The 18,681-nt window shown below is 47.1% G+C and overlaps 1 protein-coding gene across 1 annotated transcript; it reads right to left on the reverse strand.

Annotated features, from left to right (window-relative positions):
• Positions 1-6: 6 nt before the first annotated feature.
• Positions 7-17,165, reverse strand: LOC135401038 (protein 5NUC-like). The gene is made up of 9 exons (XM_064633164.1): positions 16,713-17,165; positions 8,014-8,151; positions 7,697-7,919; positions 6,496-6,681; positions 5,103-5,303; positions 4,717-4,977; positions 1,902-2,057; positions 1,615-1,812; positions 7-1,030 (listed from the first exon to the last, which is right to left on the reverse strand). Exons 1-9 carry the CDS (start codon positions 16,896-16,898, stop codon positions 801-803), a joined length of 1,779 nt encoding a protein of 592 aa, XP_064489234.1. The 5' UTR covers positions 16,899-17,165; the 3' UTR covers positions 7-800.
• Between the last annotated feature and the right edge of the window lie 1,516 nt (positions 17,166-18,681).

Consider the following 18,681-nt stretch of genomic DNA (forward strand, 5'->3'; position numbering starts at 1 on the left):
CAAATAGAAAATTGATCGACATTCTTTATTTGTACTTATATTGTATAAAAAAAATATCATAGAAGCGTTCTTAGGGGATCTCGAGTTTCCGATCTGTAAATATAGAAACAGTAGACTGGGTCACAAATCGTCAAGAGCCACAGCAGTCCCATATGAACCTAGCAAAATGAACCGTACAAGTTAGCCTTTGCAATGGAAGTAAGCAATGTGCCCTGTAACACGTGTAAGTGGACCCACCTTACGTGTATATCTACTCCCAATTATTATCCCTCATAAAATCTCATCGATCCACACTCCACATGCCGTGCACTGGTCCTTTGAGAACAAGGCCACTGCCCTAGTCTTCTCCACATTCCCTTCTAGTTGTCTCGCGGCTTGTGCAGTGGCGTCATGTTTGGTCACGTGACATTGGAAACCGTATTGCCCCACCGGATTCACAGTAGGAGGGCATGCCGTCTGCCGCTACGTTGTGACGCACGTGGTTCGCTTTTCTGGGCACTTCTGTTTTGCTTTGTCGTCGTCACGGCGACTCAGTCGAAGGCACCGTCCCTCGCTCACCTTAGAGCCCGACATCAGGGTTCGTTCAAGGGTATCTCGCCAAATATACGTAAATCGGAGAAAAAATTTTTTGTTTCCTTCAACGCTGTTGCATGCAGCACAAAGCCTGCACGATGTGATGAACCACACATATTAATTAAAGTGTCCTAACGCGTTTAAACTAAGCAAGGTTATGATAATGACACGTGTGTGCTCGTATATATAAAACTAGCTCCGCCATGGCATTCTCGTGGGTCACAAACTCAACAAAATGTTAAAATATGCAAGTGCCGCGGTTTGGATGTCCGTAATACGCTGAAGACGCACGTCAGCAGAAGCACCGCTGCGTTGCCCTTGTACGATCTTCTAGCTGAAGAGCCGTCGTTCTCCTGAGTGGGTGCACGACTGAGTATTCTGATACGATGTTCGAGCTTCGCTTGCACTGGTGATCTCTTGGTGAAATACTCTTGAAACACATCCAAGTCGAGGTAACCTGAACGAGAGATACTGCGATTTAGCGATCAAGTAAGCAGGGACGTAAGTCAGCCTTAGGTTGGTATGGACTACCCACAGTAGAGGCACGCAGTGTGTACAAACAAACGGAACCTAATTTATTCATTCCACATTCGGTTTATCTTTTGGACCTGTGAGAGAGAACTACTGGAACATGCAGCTGAGGAATTCGATTCCCAAGTCCTGTTCACCTATGCATCATATGAAGCAACTGCGAATACCAGTAATACCGCAATACCAGATTGTGAACTACCAACTGTGAATACCAGACACTGTTGGAATACGACGTCTTCCTGTAAGTTCCTAAATACTGAACCGTTGGATTCCCATCCTCGCGGCATCACTACCCACACAGCACAACATCCGGGCCCAATACTGGGTGGATATTGGCGATACATATCCAATAATAGTCCAGTATTGCCGGTACCCAGTCAATATTGATCCCCGTGGGTAGGTATAAGACTGCACCCGAGATATCTGCGGTGTTAAAACTGCCATCATCACATACAAACAACCTTTCCTGCGTATCGATACGTAGGATATGTCTGTTTTGGACCTGCTTACCTTTGTCTTCGGCATGAATAGCCTTGCTGAAGTCGTAGCCGTCCCCTCCCTGGTACATGTAGGACATTGTAACTATCCTGTAAAGGGTCGGGTCGTCCAGGTGCTCATAGCGGGGGACAGAGCAGTTAGTACACAATGCCTCCACAGATACTACCCGCTTCATCGGAGACTGCGAAACGTCGTACGTGACGAGGAATCCTGAAGAACAATCATGCACCTTAGTTTGAGAATAGCTCTTCCGTAAAATCATGCACGTGTGTGTACTTACTTAAGGAAGTCTTGCTCACCTGATACTTGGAGAAATTCGCCACGTGCCTCTGTCGGACTATAGTTCGCGACAGAGTGCTCGAATAGGTCCCACAGGTGGGCTCCCGTTAAAGTAACCACTACAAGTGAGTTTCCGAACGGCATCACCGACAGGAGGTCATCTCGTATTACGGTTTCTGGAACAAAACCACGTGATGATGTAGCCACAAGTTATGGTATTGACGCCAGGGACTGAAACCGGAACGAAACCGAAAACCGCTTGGAACCCAATCTGTTTTTCTCAGTAACCGGAACCGGAACGTCACCGCAATAGACCTCTCCCTGTTTGTAAACAAATGACGTCATAGTGTTCGACAGTGCCACCAATTTGTTGAACTACGCTCGAAGCTAGAGGTGAACAAGGTTGCGTACGAAAGCCACGGTCTTGAGGGCATTACGATGGTCCCCTGAAAGGGATGCCCGACCCGCGGTCCTACTTTCCTTTCAATAGGAGGCAGCGAACAAGTGCCCATTCGTGGAACCCGGCCCTCTCCTTCCGATTTGTTTCGGTTTCTGTCTGTCTACCAACGTCATGATGACATTTATCGGTTAGAGGTCTATTCAGCATCAGCAGTTGACCGAAACCGTATCCGGAACGGAAAAATGTGATTTCGGTTACCGGTTCGTATGAATCGGTTCGAGCGTGAACGCGAACAACTGTGGATGCGATATTTGTATCGATTTACAACTCTGATGTAGGTTCTTCTGTTAAAGTAGACCTCTTCGCCATGTGTTTTTTATTCAGAAGTTGTGTAGACAACGTATACTATCTTATGCGCTTGGACCTATAATCGGATGGCATACGCTTCGTATGACATGTATTGCGTACATCCCTTATGAGCTATGAACCGTATTGCTGTGATCATTTACGATACTAAGCGTTGCACGTTGTTTGTTTCCACATCCGTCTGCTTAACCGCTGAACGCACGCAGTTTTTCTCGCCTCGTAGCTTGTTACAGCACGAGGAAATGAATGTGCACGAGATAAAACAGACAGCAAGAAATTATTTTACGGAGAATGTCGCAAAGGGCCAAACTTCGTGGAAGAAAGAGATCACTGTCAGGGAAAGGTAACAGAAACGGTAACAGAACAGTATTATACCGGAAATATAGCAGGTAACGGTAACAGAAACAGAAACGTATATCGCACACTTAGAATACCTGAAACAGAAACGGGAACGACAATAACTTACGGTAATAATTCGTGTACCGCAGGACCCGAATTACTGCAATTCTTTACCGTATCGTGTAGATAAATTGATGAAATAAACCTCAATGAGGCAAACGAAAATTAACTGAAGAACTAAAACTAAAATGGACTATCAAACTGGAGCATATAAGTAAGTAGTATACAGTAAATAAAGGAAGCATAGCTCTTATACGCTTATGGTGACTTGTAAGTTGAAAGCGTGAGTACCATTCCTGAAAACCACGTTGATATTAGCTGTTCATAGAAATCAGGTATATCTATATTTTGAATAAACGTTGTCTCTTGTGTGCATGTATCCCCGGGGTCCTCAAAATAGACTTCAGAACGTAGAGGGATTAAGTTTTCAGGATTAAGTTAAGTCACGGTCTCAAACCATTTAAGAAAAAGGAAAGAAAAGAAAGAAGAAGAACAAAAAGGGGGCGCGGGGGGGGGGCGGTACCGAAAACCGAAACTGAACTGGTGGTAACCGAAACTGAAACAGAAACAAATAAGGGCCAGTAGCGGAGGTGGTAACGGAAACAAAAAATATTCCGTTACCTTTCCCTGATCACTGTTTCTTCGACTTGGCAGATTGCACGGCACTGCCTTTTCGGAGCGCAACAGATAAACATGTCCATTTTTACCCGTTTGCACTTTGTATCTCACTTTGCGACATCCACGCGTCCTGCAGATACATCCTAGAGAAAACCGAAAAAAAAAAATACCGGTCCAACTGTTTGGTTATCGGTAACCGCAAATATTAAAGCGACGCATACCGTAACCGTAACCGCTTTTACAGTTCTGACACTGAACGGTAACCGAACCGATAGTCGTTTCGGTTTCAGTTCCTGCTTGACGCCTTAATCATGCCATATTCTCTTTCACTTTCTTTCACGTTCGCCTATTCAGATTCCTTCCTTGTTTATGTGTGCACTGCTTCTTCTTAGCATGTTATAGCAGGAGTTGTTCGCATAACGTTTACGTTTTTCCTCATGGCGGTTCCTGGATCTGTGTGTCTTCATCCTTAAATGCTACGGTCTGTGTATTTTAGCTACACTAAACAGGTCATCAAAGTGATAGAAAATCTGGAACATCTGACTTGGAACAATCTGGTAGCCATCCTCTTCCACTGCCGGCATTACCAACCTTCCGGAACCACTAGTCTCTCGGCTTCTCACTATGACAAGATTGCTTTGTCCATCCAAATGCAGCCCACTAACGCACTGCCCTGAAAAACGCTACTAACCTAACTGGCGCTGCACAATATAAGACATCCTCACCGTGGGGCCGATTATTATATTGTTACGAAGAGGGAGAGATGGAAACTCCTGCATACCGCTTAACTCGGCTTCTACATTTCCTCGTTACAATACTCGCACCCAGGACCGGTGATAGGGGTGTGCGGGACCTGAGGCAAAGGCACATCGCGGGGCCTGTTTCACATGATTAAGTGCATACTTGATATTTAAAAAAAAAAGTAATCCCTGCTTGCACCTGATTTCCACGGACAGTCCAGTAGATTATCCTCTATGGCGATGAAACAATCCTCATAATCGAAGCAAAGTTGCTATGCTGTTATTGAAAGCAATGTCGCTTCTGAGGCTTACCACTTTGCCCGATTGAACCACGAATGCTTCCTCCGTTGAGAAGGCACCCATTAACATCACTCCAGGAACCGTTCGTGCTCGTTGGCTTTCCGGCAAAAAAATCGAAGAATGCGTCCGCAATAAAATTCCCAATATTGCACTCTTGCCTCCGGCAAATTCCGTTATCAGCCATGAGTAGCACTTTGGAACTGCCAACGACTGTACTACCAGCTGCAGTGACGTTTGGCAAGTACTTGTCCAAGACATCCAGCATCTCCTGGTCTGGAAAATGATTACAGTAGCGGTAAAAGTGTGTTTCATGTCATCTTGAAGGCTGCAAGAAACTTGTGTATGGTGTAGTAACGCAAGCATAACTGCCTATGTAGTATACCGTAAGACGCATTTACCTTGTTCTATGGTCTGATCAAGAAGAATGGGCTTTCCGGACCACGACTTTATATCTCCGGCATCGTTATACGTCACATCGAGGTGCCCCATGTATTTTCCAAACCAGTAGGCCTGAACAACTAGCGCCTTGGTGCCGTCGGATCTCGTTACGACCGTCGGGTACTCGCCGCCGGGACGGTCTTCTTTCGGATGATCCTTGCCTGCAGGCAGAACACGCTTTGCACGATTATTAACGACGTTGTGGGGATATGCAACACAGTGACGGATCGGGCTAGTTGGTATATGCATCAAATATAATCTTAACAGAACATGACCTTGCGTGCCAATTATATCCAGTGAACACTTCTGTCATGTTGTCATTACTTCGCTTCGTACCTCACAGCAACAGCTAGCCTTAGTTCATTTGTCCATTTAATTCATTCGTAGCAAACGCTCACCTGCCATTCAATCACAAGGAAACATAAGGAAGCTCTAACTTGTCACGGAAATGGAGGACCTCCCCTTGTCCCCCACTCCTACCTGCTGTCCTCTCTCCCTATGTCCACATCTGTCCGCAGCTCATAGCCACCGTTGCTTCGCGGCGCTAATACGGAATTTGAAAAAAAGTAAAAAAAAAGAAAAACGTGATAACCTGTCACATTGTTTGTCCTTAAGCTAGTCGCTTGTACCAAAATCATCGCCTTGTCTGGTCTTTCTTTCTTTCTTTTTTTTTTATAAACATACCCCCCCCCCTCCAAAGTCATTTTGTAACTTCCGCACTGCCGGCGTCTACGGGGGGACAGAAAAGACAACTGACCTTCCAAATTTCTCACTTCAATTCGCTATTACGTTAATATGTGAAGTCGTTAACTGGTAAACCCGTTAACTCGTTATTACGTTAACTCGTTAATACGTTATGTCGTTAACTCGTTAATGCGTTATGTCGTTAGTACGTTAACTCGTAAGCACGTTAAATTGTTATTACGTTAATTCCTTAACTCCTTAACTTGTAAACTTCTTAACTCGTTAATTCCTTGTTTCCTTAATTCCTTAATAGACCTCTCCCTGTTTGTAAGCAAATGACGCCATAGTGTTCGACAGCGCCACCAATTTGGTAGAGTTGAACTACGCTCCAAGCTAGGGGCAAACAAGGTCGCGCCCGAAAGCCACGGTCTTGAGGGGATTACGATGGTCCCTGAAAGGGACGGGAGCTTCGGTCATACTTTTCTTTCAATAGGAGGCAGCGAACAAGTGTCCATTCGTGGAACCCAGCTCTCTGCATGTGGTCTGTGTGGTCATCGCTTCGGCCGTTATGGCCAGCAGTATACGAGACCATGGCAATTCGACTCTATAGCGACCATCCTATTTGATACTATATATATATATATATATATATATAAACAGATTGCGTACCTGTGTAGAGGAGCGTGTGAGAGTGTCCACCAACGACCAAGCTGACTTGGGGTATCTCTCGCGCTATCTCTTGGTCTCTATTGTAACCCACATGGGTGAGGGCGATGATTATCTTTATGCCAGCTCTCTTCAGTATGATCGCTTCCTTTCTGATGCTGCTCAGGTCATCTTCGAACGTTACGTTTCCTGTTTGGCAGAAACGACAACTTGGTTAACAGGGCATAATGTTGGGCGAGTCGGTGAAGAGACATGGCAAAACGAAGGAGCGCGACAACGGTGTGAAGACACGAGAGGACAGTGTACACATGGCGAGCATCAAAAGCTTGGTTGACTTGTGACGAATTCGGGTGCTCGCTTCGTGGCAATTTTTTTTTTTTTTTTTTGCCAGATACCGCAGCCTGCGCTTTCTGAGCGCCACGAATGTGCCAGCTAGCACTTTTTTTTTTCGCCCGGCGTCGAAGCGACAGGGCAACGGACTGCCCAAATATATCCGGTGTCGTCACATCCGCATCGTGAGTGTGACGAGGCGAGCCCTCATTGGCCTGCACGTCGAAGTTCTCGTCGGTTAGCAGACGACAAAACCCGAAAACCAGCGACCGCGATGCCCGTATCGTGATCCAAACGACTAAAACAACTAGATTCCCGGCACTCATGTTCGGGTGGTAACGGTCACGTGATCCAGCGCGTGCGCCGACGTAGCAATTTCCGAGCGCTGGGCCGTGTTGCCATGAAATGACCGCACGAATCCGCCATTAGTTGATCAGAGACCCACAACGGTTGCCGTTAGCGACAATGTTAAACGAGTCGAGCCGGTTTGAGTGCTTTTTATGCACTTCCTCAAACAGCATGTGAAATGCGAATGTGATATTAAAAAAAAGAAAGAAAAAGAAAGCAGCAGGAAAAGACGACATACTTCCGTTGACATTCAACAGCCACATGAATTTCAGAGGGTTAACTGCTTTTTGGTCTTCAACGCTGTTGTTCGACCAAGATACCTTCTTCCGCGTGCCGTATTTTGATAAAATTACGTTGTAAGCATTAAAATCAAATACAACAAGAAACAACTTAACGTCTCCTGTAGAAAACACACAACAACGACCTGGTAAACGTAGGTCAAAGTAGAAACGAATTTTTGAAAGAACCCGCGGAACTGCATAGTTTCGGACTCTCCAAGAGCAAGTGACGTCTCCAGGAGCCTTACCTGGTCTTGCGGCTGTCTTCGTGTCTGGAGTGACTGCTCCAATTATTCCAACTCTCATTCCGCCTACGTTAAGGAGAATTGATTTGTTGACTTGCAGATCTCTCAGTGCCGGCGATGCACTGAAATCTGCGTTGCTCGTGACGACGGGAACGACGCCCTCGAGTTCACGCAGGTACGGCGCTAAGCCTTCCGGCCCGTCGTCGAATTCGTGGTTGCCCAAGCACTGTCGTTGGACAAACGTGGAACGCATCCGTTACCTCGAGAGGTCACAATGTGACACGATTTACGTCGACACCGATGGAAAAAGATATCAATACCATTGCATCGTGGCGCAGCAGTTTCACCACGTCTGCTAGCGGTCTGTATTTGAGAACCGTGTACCAAGACGTCCCTTGAAAGTAATCACCTGCGTTGAGAAACAAGACGTTGTCCTTTTCCTTGCGGAACTTGCGTGCCTGCAACAATGATGATAATGTGATTTTTTCCTTCTTTTTCCTCACGTCTACAGTTCTAAACTTTTCTCATTGAAAAAATAAAAAAAAAGAAGGAAGGAAAACTCGTATACCGTCTACTTTGCTATGTGAAACCGTGTGTGATTAATGTAACTAAACTAGTGACGAACAACAACAACAACAACATAGATGAATGGATGATGATGATGTGGGATGTTTCCCTGCGTTGAGTGCAGGACCCTACCCCATTCCAAAGAGGTTCATATGAGAGGATGACGAGGGAAGGAAATCCCTACAGTTCACTAGTGAGGAAGTGAAACTTCAAGATATCAGATTTTCTTTCCAGACGTAACAATCTGTGAATATTGAAGTTAACGTGGATTGTTCCACATAGGGGATCGACGAATCGGTGTGCCCTTAGTGATATGAAGTCTTGAAAGCACCGCAGTGACAGCATTGGGGAGAGTCAACTTGTGTCAGGCGGTAACGCCACTGCGCTGTAAAAGCCACATCGAGGCGCATTCGATGAACTAGTGCGGCATCTTGACGATAGGTATGTCGAGGCATGCGGAAAGCGAGCGCTGGATCAACTCTGGTCAGCATGGCTGGGGGGAGAATGTCAGCGGTCCATTGGCGGGAAGCCAGGGGAGTTACAAGGCGTCGGAGCACGGCGATCTCCTCTCAGCATAGCAATACGCGTCCGTCTCCGAGACGAGAGAGCTGCTTCTGCGGCGCTGTCGGCTTGTTCATTCCCTTCGACACCGCAATGTGCTGGAACCCATTGGAGAACCAGCCTGTGCCGTGCTTCGTAGACAATAAGGTTGTAAGCCATTAACACACAACTACCAGCACTACCAACACCCACACTACCAACCTTCTCGAACCGTACTCTCCGGATCCATTAACGAGCTGGGCTCTCGCCCCCTTTCTCTCACAAAATTGCTTGGTCCCTGGCCACATCCAACCCACCAAAGCTCTGCCCTCAAAGCTCTCTCCCGCCTTTTGGATACCATAGGACTTCGATCCTTGTTGTGAAGGACCTCATTATTTCATTCCCCGCATCACCACCAGCAATGGGTTAGAGTATCGCCCCTGGCGATGAAACTCCCCATTCATCATCTCGCAATAAAGTTGTTGTTTGCTGTTCGACCACCTGGGGGTTCTTTAATGCGCGCGCCGGAAATATCCCACACACGGTGCTTGGAAGCAATGTTTACCTCTCCCATATTGCTTCCGTCCTCGGCGAAAGGAAAATGTGCATCGGTATAGAGACGAGACAGCGCGGTCTATAGCACGGATACAAGTGCGACATCTCTATTCAATGGGTTACGCCGTAACCGTTACGGTACGTAAGGTCATTTCTACATACGAAGTGCACTGTAGCCTGCATGCCTCCAACAAGTTGCTGTGAGTTCCTGCAAGCTTCAGACATGCTGTTCCTCATTTCTGTCGAAGTACGAAACAGACACAGCCCAGGCGGCAAAACATCTTGGCCCAATATTGGACCGATATTGTCAATACTGGTCCAATTTAGGTCCAATATTGCCATATAACCAATTGCCAATATTGCACATTTCCAACATTGGTCCAATACCGGGCCAATATATTGCGCTGCTTGGGAGGTGATATGCAGCGTAACCAGTGGTTTATCCAGACGTACCCAATACTCCCCCAAATGTTTGGCAACACTCCCCATTTTGTTTTTCCTGTATACCACTGTTACAATGTAACTGCACCCTCAATTTTTTTGCAACATCCCCCCGAGCTTGCGGTTCTGGATGAACTACTGAGTGTAACAGCAGGGTAATCTAGAACAGCATTTTATTTTGAGGATTATAGTGTTTTTCTTGTTGTTGTTGTTGCGGTTTTTAGTATGTCTTTCTTTTTTCTTTGTTTAGTTTTATCGCACCAGGCGATTCTCTACCCCGTTGATCGTGGTAATTTGTTGAAAATTTGATGATGAGCCACACAGTAAGAACCGAAGCCCTACGCAGCACCCGGGAAGGGGAGAGGCTGCTTGTAGGGCAGTGCGTTGGTAAAAGCTGGATTTGACCATGGCCCAAGCAATTTGATCATAATGCGAAGGCGAGAACCTAGATGATTTAAGGACACAGTATAGCACGGCACGGGGTCCTCTATGTATTAATGAATTGCGAACGTCTTAAATACCAGGGTAATTCAGTGAGACAGTGTGACTTGGCGCTTCGCCGCGAGCAGCCGCGACAAAAATATGTAAACCGAAACCAATTAATTACTGCAACAAGTGACCCGCTTCGGTGGCAGATTTTTCTCTAAAAGGTGTCCACTGAAGGTCCCAAAATGGGTAGTAGCCATTTTAGTGCCGACGGATGCCCTGCTTTAGAAGTCATGTTTTTTTCACGTAACTCATTTGAACTTTTATTTAAATAATGAGCGCCTCCCACTTATTCACACGGTGCGCAGCTTGTAGGTGGTATCGAACAGATACTTGCACAAAAGAAAGCACTTCGATTGTTGCAACCGTTCGCGAATTATTTAGCCCGGTGATTTAATAGAAACACCCTGTATTATATTGCAAGGCATGCAAAGGTGGCAGACTCTCACTGATTTTCCATTTCACTCACAAAGCATTGAACCAGTATCGTTATAGTCTGTGGTGAATGGCATATTCCTTCAAGTACGTTTCATTTCTCAACCTGATATTTTTTTTTTGTCGAATTGGTTCCGTTCTGGAAAGACACTATATACTGACTGATGGCTGGAGGTGGACGCGCTCAACAAACACTTAAGCAGCGGGAGCCCCATGGGAAAAGTGTTGACGAACGGGAATAGCCGCACCGCAAGGAGGATCCAATAAACAAAGGGACATACTCATTTTACACAATTCATTTCCTCCCATATCATTGTGTATATACACTCTCACAGGGATATATTCATTCTACATAGTTCCGTACAGCCCTGATCAATCTTCCTTCGTGTGTGAGGAAGCAGAACAAGAAGAAGGTGGTGATGATGATGATGAAAGGGCTCGCCGTTGTCAGCCTCACAGAGGTGGGCAACGTCACGACTGACGCCCTGGGGGAATGTGCGTCCTGGGCCGACTTCTAAGGGAACTGTTCCGACATATGTCCGAAAGCGTCTGAGGAAAACCAACCCCAGACAGCACAGTCGGCACCGGGATTCGAACCCGGGTACCTCACAGTCTCGATGTGACATGGGAAGAAAAAGGTCAGAGAGAAAAGCAAAGGACAGTGGACGAACCATCTGTTGCGAGGAAGAATTAAGAAACAAAATAATGCATTATTAATTATTATTATTGTTAATCATTTAAATGATGCCCTTGTGGCTAATGGCCATTCTCCATGGGGCAGAAGAAGTAGAAGAAGAAATGAGGATGAGCGGGGCGTGGGGAGAAGAGGCATACCTGGTGACATGAACGTGAAGCAGAGAGAGGAAAAATGGCGGTTTCCGGGCAATAGGAAATACATGGGGTGGTAATTTGCTGTGCTTCTAACTTTTTTTTTCTTCTACAAAGTGACAGCTTTTAAAGAATCTATGGGTAAAACTTCAGGCGAATAACTACCAATCCGCAAAGTTTGAAGCGCCAGAGACGTTATCTTGTATTTTTACGACTCGATCGAAATGTGTAACCTTTGTTCACCCTATGTACAGCCTCATCGGTGGTGGTGGTGACGCTGGTCCCTCATCTGCCACCACGTTACCTCCAATCTCCCTTTGTGGATCGCGGCCAGTATCTCTGAGGAAGAAGAAGAAGAAGAAGGAACAACAGAATCTCATGGCGTATTCCATTGGGAGAGCAGATTTTGCCCCACGCTGGGTGGGGTTTGTTGTCCTCGCAGCGTTTTGCGTCGGCTGACCTCCTCGCCCAATGGCTACGAACGCCACACGACCGGCGACGGTGGTGCGAGTAAGGTCACTTCTTCCTTCTGACGACGAAGCAGGTCACGTGCAGCACGCGTTACTATGGAGACGACGCTGCGCTACGCACCGACAAGTGGCCAGTAATCCGCCCCTGGGTTAGCTTTGGTCTCGTGGGTCAAAAACAATAGCTCTTTCGAGCAAACGTTTTGCCCTTACTCCGCCAATGAAACATTCAGCGTCTCACACAATTCTGCCAATGGAACAGTTTCTGTCCCTTCCCGGGGCAAAAAAAAATTGACCCAGCTCTGCCAATGGAATGTGCCATCAATCTTTAGTCTCATCCCCTCATCCTCCCTCGCACCGACACATTGACCCGTGGTCTATTGACTCTGGCTGTGAGCCACACCAGTTAGAAGAAGAAGAAGAACCACCTCAGGTGTTGTGCTGGTTGGCTGGATGTTCCAGGGAACGCTTTAAGGGACGTCCAGCATGGCATCCTCTGACACCGGCACCCGGCAGACGGCTAGGGCAGAGGACGGTGGGCAAGCGAGAGCAGCGGATTCACTGGAAGACCGCAAGCGCAGATATGGCCTTATGTTTTGTTGCCTTGGAACTGTCACTATGATGTTTATTTTTTTGTGTGTAGCCATAGCATCCTCGAAGTCTGAAGAGAATGCGATTCTTTCTAAACAAAATACTACCCACCGAAAATCGTTTAACACCGAACCTCAAGGTGGGACGACGGTGCTTAGAACAGAAGAAGAAGCGTGGGGAACGACGTTGCTGCTCCTATTCCATTTGATGCCTAATGTTGAACCATCTACTAAGGATGCGTGGACAACGGCTGCCTCATCAACTGTCGGAGACGAGACCACGACGGTGACTCCTCCGACAGAAGTTGGAGACACAACGAGCGTCCCAAATTGATCGCTTTCAATTGGCACTTTGTATATGTTGATCATGGTAGTGCATCGTCCTCTATACAAGGAAAATGTGTGTTAAGTAACGAATTCATATTGTAAAAGATGTACACAATATAACTGTTTGTAATTGCAAGGCGACCATGGAGCGTGAGTAACCGACTTCTGCTTTCTTAAAAGTAGATCCCCGTCATATAAGCAGAAAAATGCTTTTGAGAAATCTTCTATAACTTTCTCAATTTGCTAGAGATGCGCAAATTACGCAAAACACGTGCAAGGTACGACAATCAGGTCAATATTTTGGGTACGTAGTTTGTTTCATCTTCAACTGGTAGAAAGAGAGCACTCTCACTGCATTCGAGCGGTTCATTTGGAACTCTCTCCTCCAACTCTGAGAGCTCTCCCCAACGCAGTCGGAGCGATTGCAAAATCTGGCTGTGTTCCGGTCACGTGACAACGCCAGCTTCACTGAATAGTGTTTCTGCTCTGCCATTATGGCGGGCTAGAACTGCCATGTTCTGCATTTTGCGTCGTCGTCGTTTTGACTACGAGGTATGGTTATGGTATGGTACCAGGAAACACTTGAAGCCACGTGAATTAACGTTCCCGCTCCGATACTCTGCTCGAATCTGCTGCGTTCGACACTTCCGCGCGAGACCTCCGGCTCGGAGACGGAGTGCGATGCGGACTGACCCCTCCAGCTCGGAGTATCGGGAGGACGAGTCAAAGACACCATTAGACACCATTTTGCAGGGGGTGGGGGGAGATATGTTCATCGAAAAAAAAAGAAAGAAAAAGAAAGGGAATTGGGAGAGACGCTTAAATACGGTGTGCCATGTGCAGGTCTTTAGGCGCACGCTGAAGGACACTCAGATGGGTAAAATTAATCGACAAACCGATCACACTGGCGTCGCCCATGATAATGGTTGTCTCGCGAGGTAAAGCTATGCAATATCAATTATAAGGCCAAAACTTGAAATTCCAAACAATACTGACTGCGATAGAGCTATCAGGAGGATAACGACTATGCTTATCTGTGTATCTCTGCTGCGTGCTTGTCTGTGCAGCACCCCTGACAGCGTAAGCCCGGCCCAAGCAGCACAATGTATACGGAACGTTCAAGTACGTATGGGTGACCTGTATAACTGTCTTATCGGAGTGATGCTTCATTCCGCAGGGATTGACATAAGCAAGAAGAACATAAGCCGAAGAAAACGATCTTGATCTACCCGTTCTCCCCCTGTGCACTCGCACCAACTCGCACTTTCAGTACATTGTGCCGCTTTGGGGTTTTGTGGTGCACTGGAATGTTTCCTTCCACCATGGCTATAGGTTCTCTGCCATACACGTTATCTGCATTGTTCCCTGCATTGCGGATATCGCCGGATGTAATATTTTATGTTACACGTCGACGTACACACAGAGCATATGACGATAACTTGTGGAATCTTTAGCGCTATCAGGGGGCGAGAAAGAGAGAGAGAGAAAAAAAAGACAATGAAGTATGACGAAAATAACATAATATTACGCTGTGGTGACATTCTTATTGATCTAACAAACTTCGAAATACTGTTTTTTAGGATGAAGCAACTGACGTAAACAACAGACATTAAAAAAGCGTCTTTACTGCTTGCTATTGCCGCTGCCTCATGGCACTACGTCGCCGGTAGCTGAGGAATGGCAGTATCGAACGTCGTTCTTTTATCAAGCTCATGTGTAGCCCTATCTGTGGAACAGTTACACAACGAGCAAAGTACAAGCTCTCTTATCAGTCATGTTGCTGAGTGTACCTAGTGAATGAATGTGAGGAATAAGTTAGATTATGCTCCATATAGGAATATGGGAACGAGTACGTTATTGTGTCTGGTGTGAATGCAGGTGTGACTGGCAACAATGGAAAGAAGAATGCGTTGTGTGTCTATGTGTTTCATAGGGTGGCTCGATTGATTCGTGAGAGGGTGTTCATTTGTGGCACTGTCGTCACAGTTCCCTTAGAAGTCGGCCCAGGGCGCACATTCCCCCAGGGCGTCAGTCGTGACGTTGCCCACCTCTGTGAGGCCGACAACGGCGAGCCATTTCACCAGCACCACCATCACCACGCAAGACCACGAGTAGAGCTACAGTATACAGAAAAAAGTCAGTTAATGTGCGAACCCAATTTTTTCTTCTTCTGTCCGTCATCATCATCATCATCATCGTCAGTTATGCGCGGCTCATTATATTTTACGGCCGTTAATAGGTAAAGTCATTTCAGGCCTCGCACCTGCTTGTACAAGGCAGACGTAAGTTAAAAAGGACGACTTCGCCAATTGGCTTTCTGCAAAAGCTCCGTGCCTCCACGTAGCCGTTCTTCTTTTTTTTTCTCTCTCTCTCTCTTTTCCGGTTATCGTATCTAACGCGCTCTCGTTTTAAGGCAGCGCGAAGGACACTTAATACAGTTTTAGTACATCGTACGCTATTGCCTTTGCGTACGTAACGAATAGCGTGGTGTTCCTGCGCAATGCGCGAAGCTCTCTTTATGTTTTGCGCGTGCGCAGTACCACCAACGCTATCCCTTACGTACGCAAAGGCGATAGCGTCCTGTGCACTAAAACTCTCCCTGGGTCATCAGACAGTATAAAAACGCAATAGAAAGGATACATTAGTGACCAGTTTGTTTAGCGCCCCCTCCTAAATCTATTTGAAACAATGAGCTAGCAAAAAGATAAAAAACGGGTGAGACTTGGATCTTTCCAGTGAAGGCAAAGTACCGCTATATGCCATTTCGCTTATGGAATTACCAAATAGCCTGGTAGATCGAGAGGTACACACGATAACAGATTACGAAAGCATGAGAAAAAAACAAGAACAAAAACAACTTTATTGTAAGGTAATGAATGGGGAGTTTCATCGCCAGAGGCGATACTCTCCCCCATTGCTGGTGGTGATGTGGGGAATGAAACAATGAGCCCCTTCACAATAAGGATCGAAGTCTCATTGTGTCCAAAAAGGTCAAAAGAGCATTGTGCGCACAGCGTTGGTGGGCTGGATTCGGCCAGGGACCAAGCAATTTTGAAAGGGAGGAGGGGCGGGAGTCCAGCTGTCTAAGAGACCCGGAGAGTGCTGTCGCTGCGGTGCTCTAGGACCTGGACCACATTCTTCGTTGCCCACACCACACACCTTCCCGGAAGCCTGAGAAGCCAATCGCTTTACTTTTCAAAGTTGATGACTTGATGACCGATCTTTGATTTGACAGCTTCCTTTATCGTACCGCTTTCGTAGAGTGCTTACGATCTACTAAAAGCTCCCTAATACACCCTCCTATGCTTGCAAGACACCATCCTACACCGACGGTACTGTTGCCAACACTTGGTGTACCAATAGGGAACAGAAGTCGTCAAGTACCGACTTTCAGTTTGTGTTGCAGGTTATACGCTATGCCTAATTTAGCTTTTAGGAACCTAACTAAACCCACCTGACCTAACCCAAACCTGAAGGCGAACCCAAACGAACTAAAAGCGCGATTTTGCTCAGCGTGAACACATATGATCACGTGGTACCAGGGTCATGCCGTCTGCAAAGCAGAGCCTTTCCGTTAGCTGTGTTATCTCAGCTTAATTTACGTTACTATACGTCCTCAAAGCACAACTGTTATCGTAACAGTTACGAATGCTACGTAACTGGTCCATGTATTAGCCGCAGACGGAATTAGGTACGTCCAATATTAGTGAACGGGTGTTCTGCCGACGGCCGTTTTTACCGCCTTCCCACCTGCAATACACACACTCAGTAAGCGTTCCTCACCAGCGTCAGATGTCTGGCCACGCCGCCGACACACCGGTTTTTCCTCTCCGGCTTGCATCGTCCCCCGAAAGGGTCCGTCTCCAGGAAGTGAGAATGTACGTCGTTCGTATGCAACACTGTAAGCGTAAAATCGCTCGAAGATGACGCGTAGCAGAGTCCAAGGAGCAAGCACAGAACACACCACATCGCAAACACTGCACTGTCAGCGCGCCGATAGCCGAAGGTGCCCGTGAATCGTGCATACAATCGAGCCTATGATTATCAATGCGGAGATACCTGCGTGCAAGCCAGACTGTTCGTCGCGAGCGGGGTGCTAGAAATGAAGAGCAACGGTGGAAAGAAGGGAAAGGCAGCTGACGTGAAAAGCTTGTATAGCGCATGGAGAAGTTCGTCAGTATTCGTCCGAAGCTATAGCCTTGAATGAAAGTTTGTTCTGGCAGCCACAAGGATCCGATTCAAACCGGCCGCGCTACGCTTGCGGAGAACAGTATATGTAGGGGAGTGCAAAGTTGTGCAATCGGAGACAGCGTGAACGCGAAAAGAAGAGGTGAGATTCCCCGATGAAACGCGAGACATGAATCACACTCTATATTTAGTGTTCCATGTAGCTGAGCGGCTGCACGCCTTTCCGACTCTTGTAGCAGCGTAGGAAATATGAAGTGAGTGGAGTTCTCAATCACACTCTCAAAATCTGCTACGCTAATCTTTGTCTCGGCCTTCAATCTGGAAAGCAAAAGACGGCGGCTAGTCGCGTTATAATACACCCATTATGTTTCTGATAGACTTGGCTGGAATAGTACCGTAGACGTGCTAGACGTACTCTCTCAGCCCAGCCACTTGCTGTCTGCGTGCGGAGTACCGCTGCATAAATTCCATATCAATGACCGACTTGCCTCCTGTGGGGAAGAAGGCGGAAGTTGCCATTTTAAGCACCTCACTTTATATAAAGGAGTTGTTATGCTTTCCCCCAGATGCGAAATAAACGCGGTAGTCTAGTGTCTGGTGACTGGCGTTATTTTATAGCGCGTCAGCAACTTAGGCCATAACTAGTATCTGGACCGACGTGGGCCCACGTTTCAAGGTTTGCAGGAAATTGAGAGTGATAGATAGAGGAGCGCGCAGTGGCTCCGCGGTGGAAAATGAAATATACCGTTTTAAAATCCGCGCGGTAAATGCCGGTAAAGCGACGTTCACAATGGGGGGGGGGGGGCATAATTGAGGGGACGCTGCACCCAAAACTGTGTCGCAAAGTGTGCCATTCCTTGCATTGCTGTTCCTTTAACTGCTGCTATTGGACAACTGTGGACGGCATAACGTTCCTGAAAAACGTGGTAACGTAACATTTTCGTCGTGGGTGTGTCTTCCTCCAAATGCAATAACCGCCGGACGTGCGGTATACTCAATATGTGCGCGGATGCAGGTGCGGTACACCTCTTTCAACTAGCGCGGTTGCGTGCGGTCTCGGATCTTACACGCGCGGATATCGTGCGGATGCTGTCAATCTTAACCGCTATCACCTCCATATAGCAAGAGACACGTAGAAAGGCGGCATCGTGAATATGAGAACTTATCCGGCGTTACATAGCGACAGGCATATCTGCCACTTAGGGCGAATTCGGGTGGTCATTTCGTGGTAACCTTTTTTTTTGCCAGATCCCGTCTGCTCTCGCCAGTTTTGCCAGCATGTTCGCCTGGCGCCATCTGAGCGCGAGAAATTTGCCAGCTCTAGCGCTTTCTTCGCCCGACCTCGAAGCGACCGGGCAGCGGATTGCCCAACTATATCCGGTGTCGTCACATCCGCACCCCGAGGGTGGCGATTGGCCCGCATGTCGAAGTTCACATGGTTTAGCAGACGGCGGAACACAAAGACGAGCGACCACGATGCCCCTAGCGTGATCCAAGCGACAAAAATCGCTAGATTCCTGGTACTCATATACGCCGGGTGGCAACGGTAAAGTGATCCACCTCG

The sequence above is a fragment of the Ornithodoros turicata genome, chromosome 7, assembly GCF_037126465.1.
Source record: "Ornithodoros turicata isolate Travis chromosome 7, ASM3712646v1, whole genome shotgun sequence".
Lineage (NCBI taxonomy): Eukaryota > Metazoa > Arthropoda > Arachnida > Ixodida > Argasidae > Ornithodoros > Ornithodoros turicata.

Excerpts from the sequence above, each read along its gene's own strand:
- LOC135401038 (XM_064633164.1), bottom strand. The coding sequence starts at position 16,898 with ATGTGGTGTGTTCTGTGCTTGCTCCTTGGACTCTGCTACGCGTCATCT. Across the intron at positions 5,304-6,495 it reads TCACACGCTCCTCTACACAG|GCAAGGATCATCCGAAAGAA; the intron begins GTACGCAATCTG and ends TTCTGCCTGCAG. Across the intron at positions 2,058-4,716 it reads TGGTTCAATCGGGCAAAGTG|AAACCGTAATACGAGATGAC; the intron begins GTAAGCCTCAGA and ends GTTTTGTTCCAG.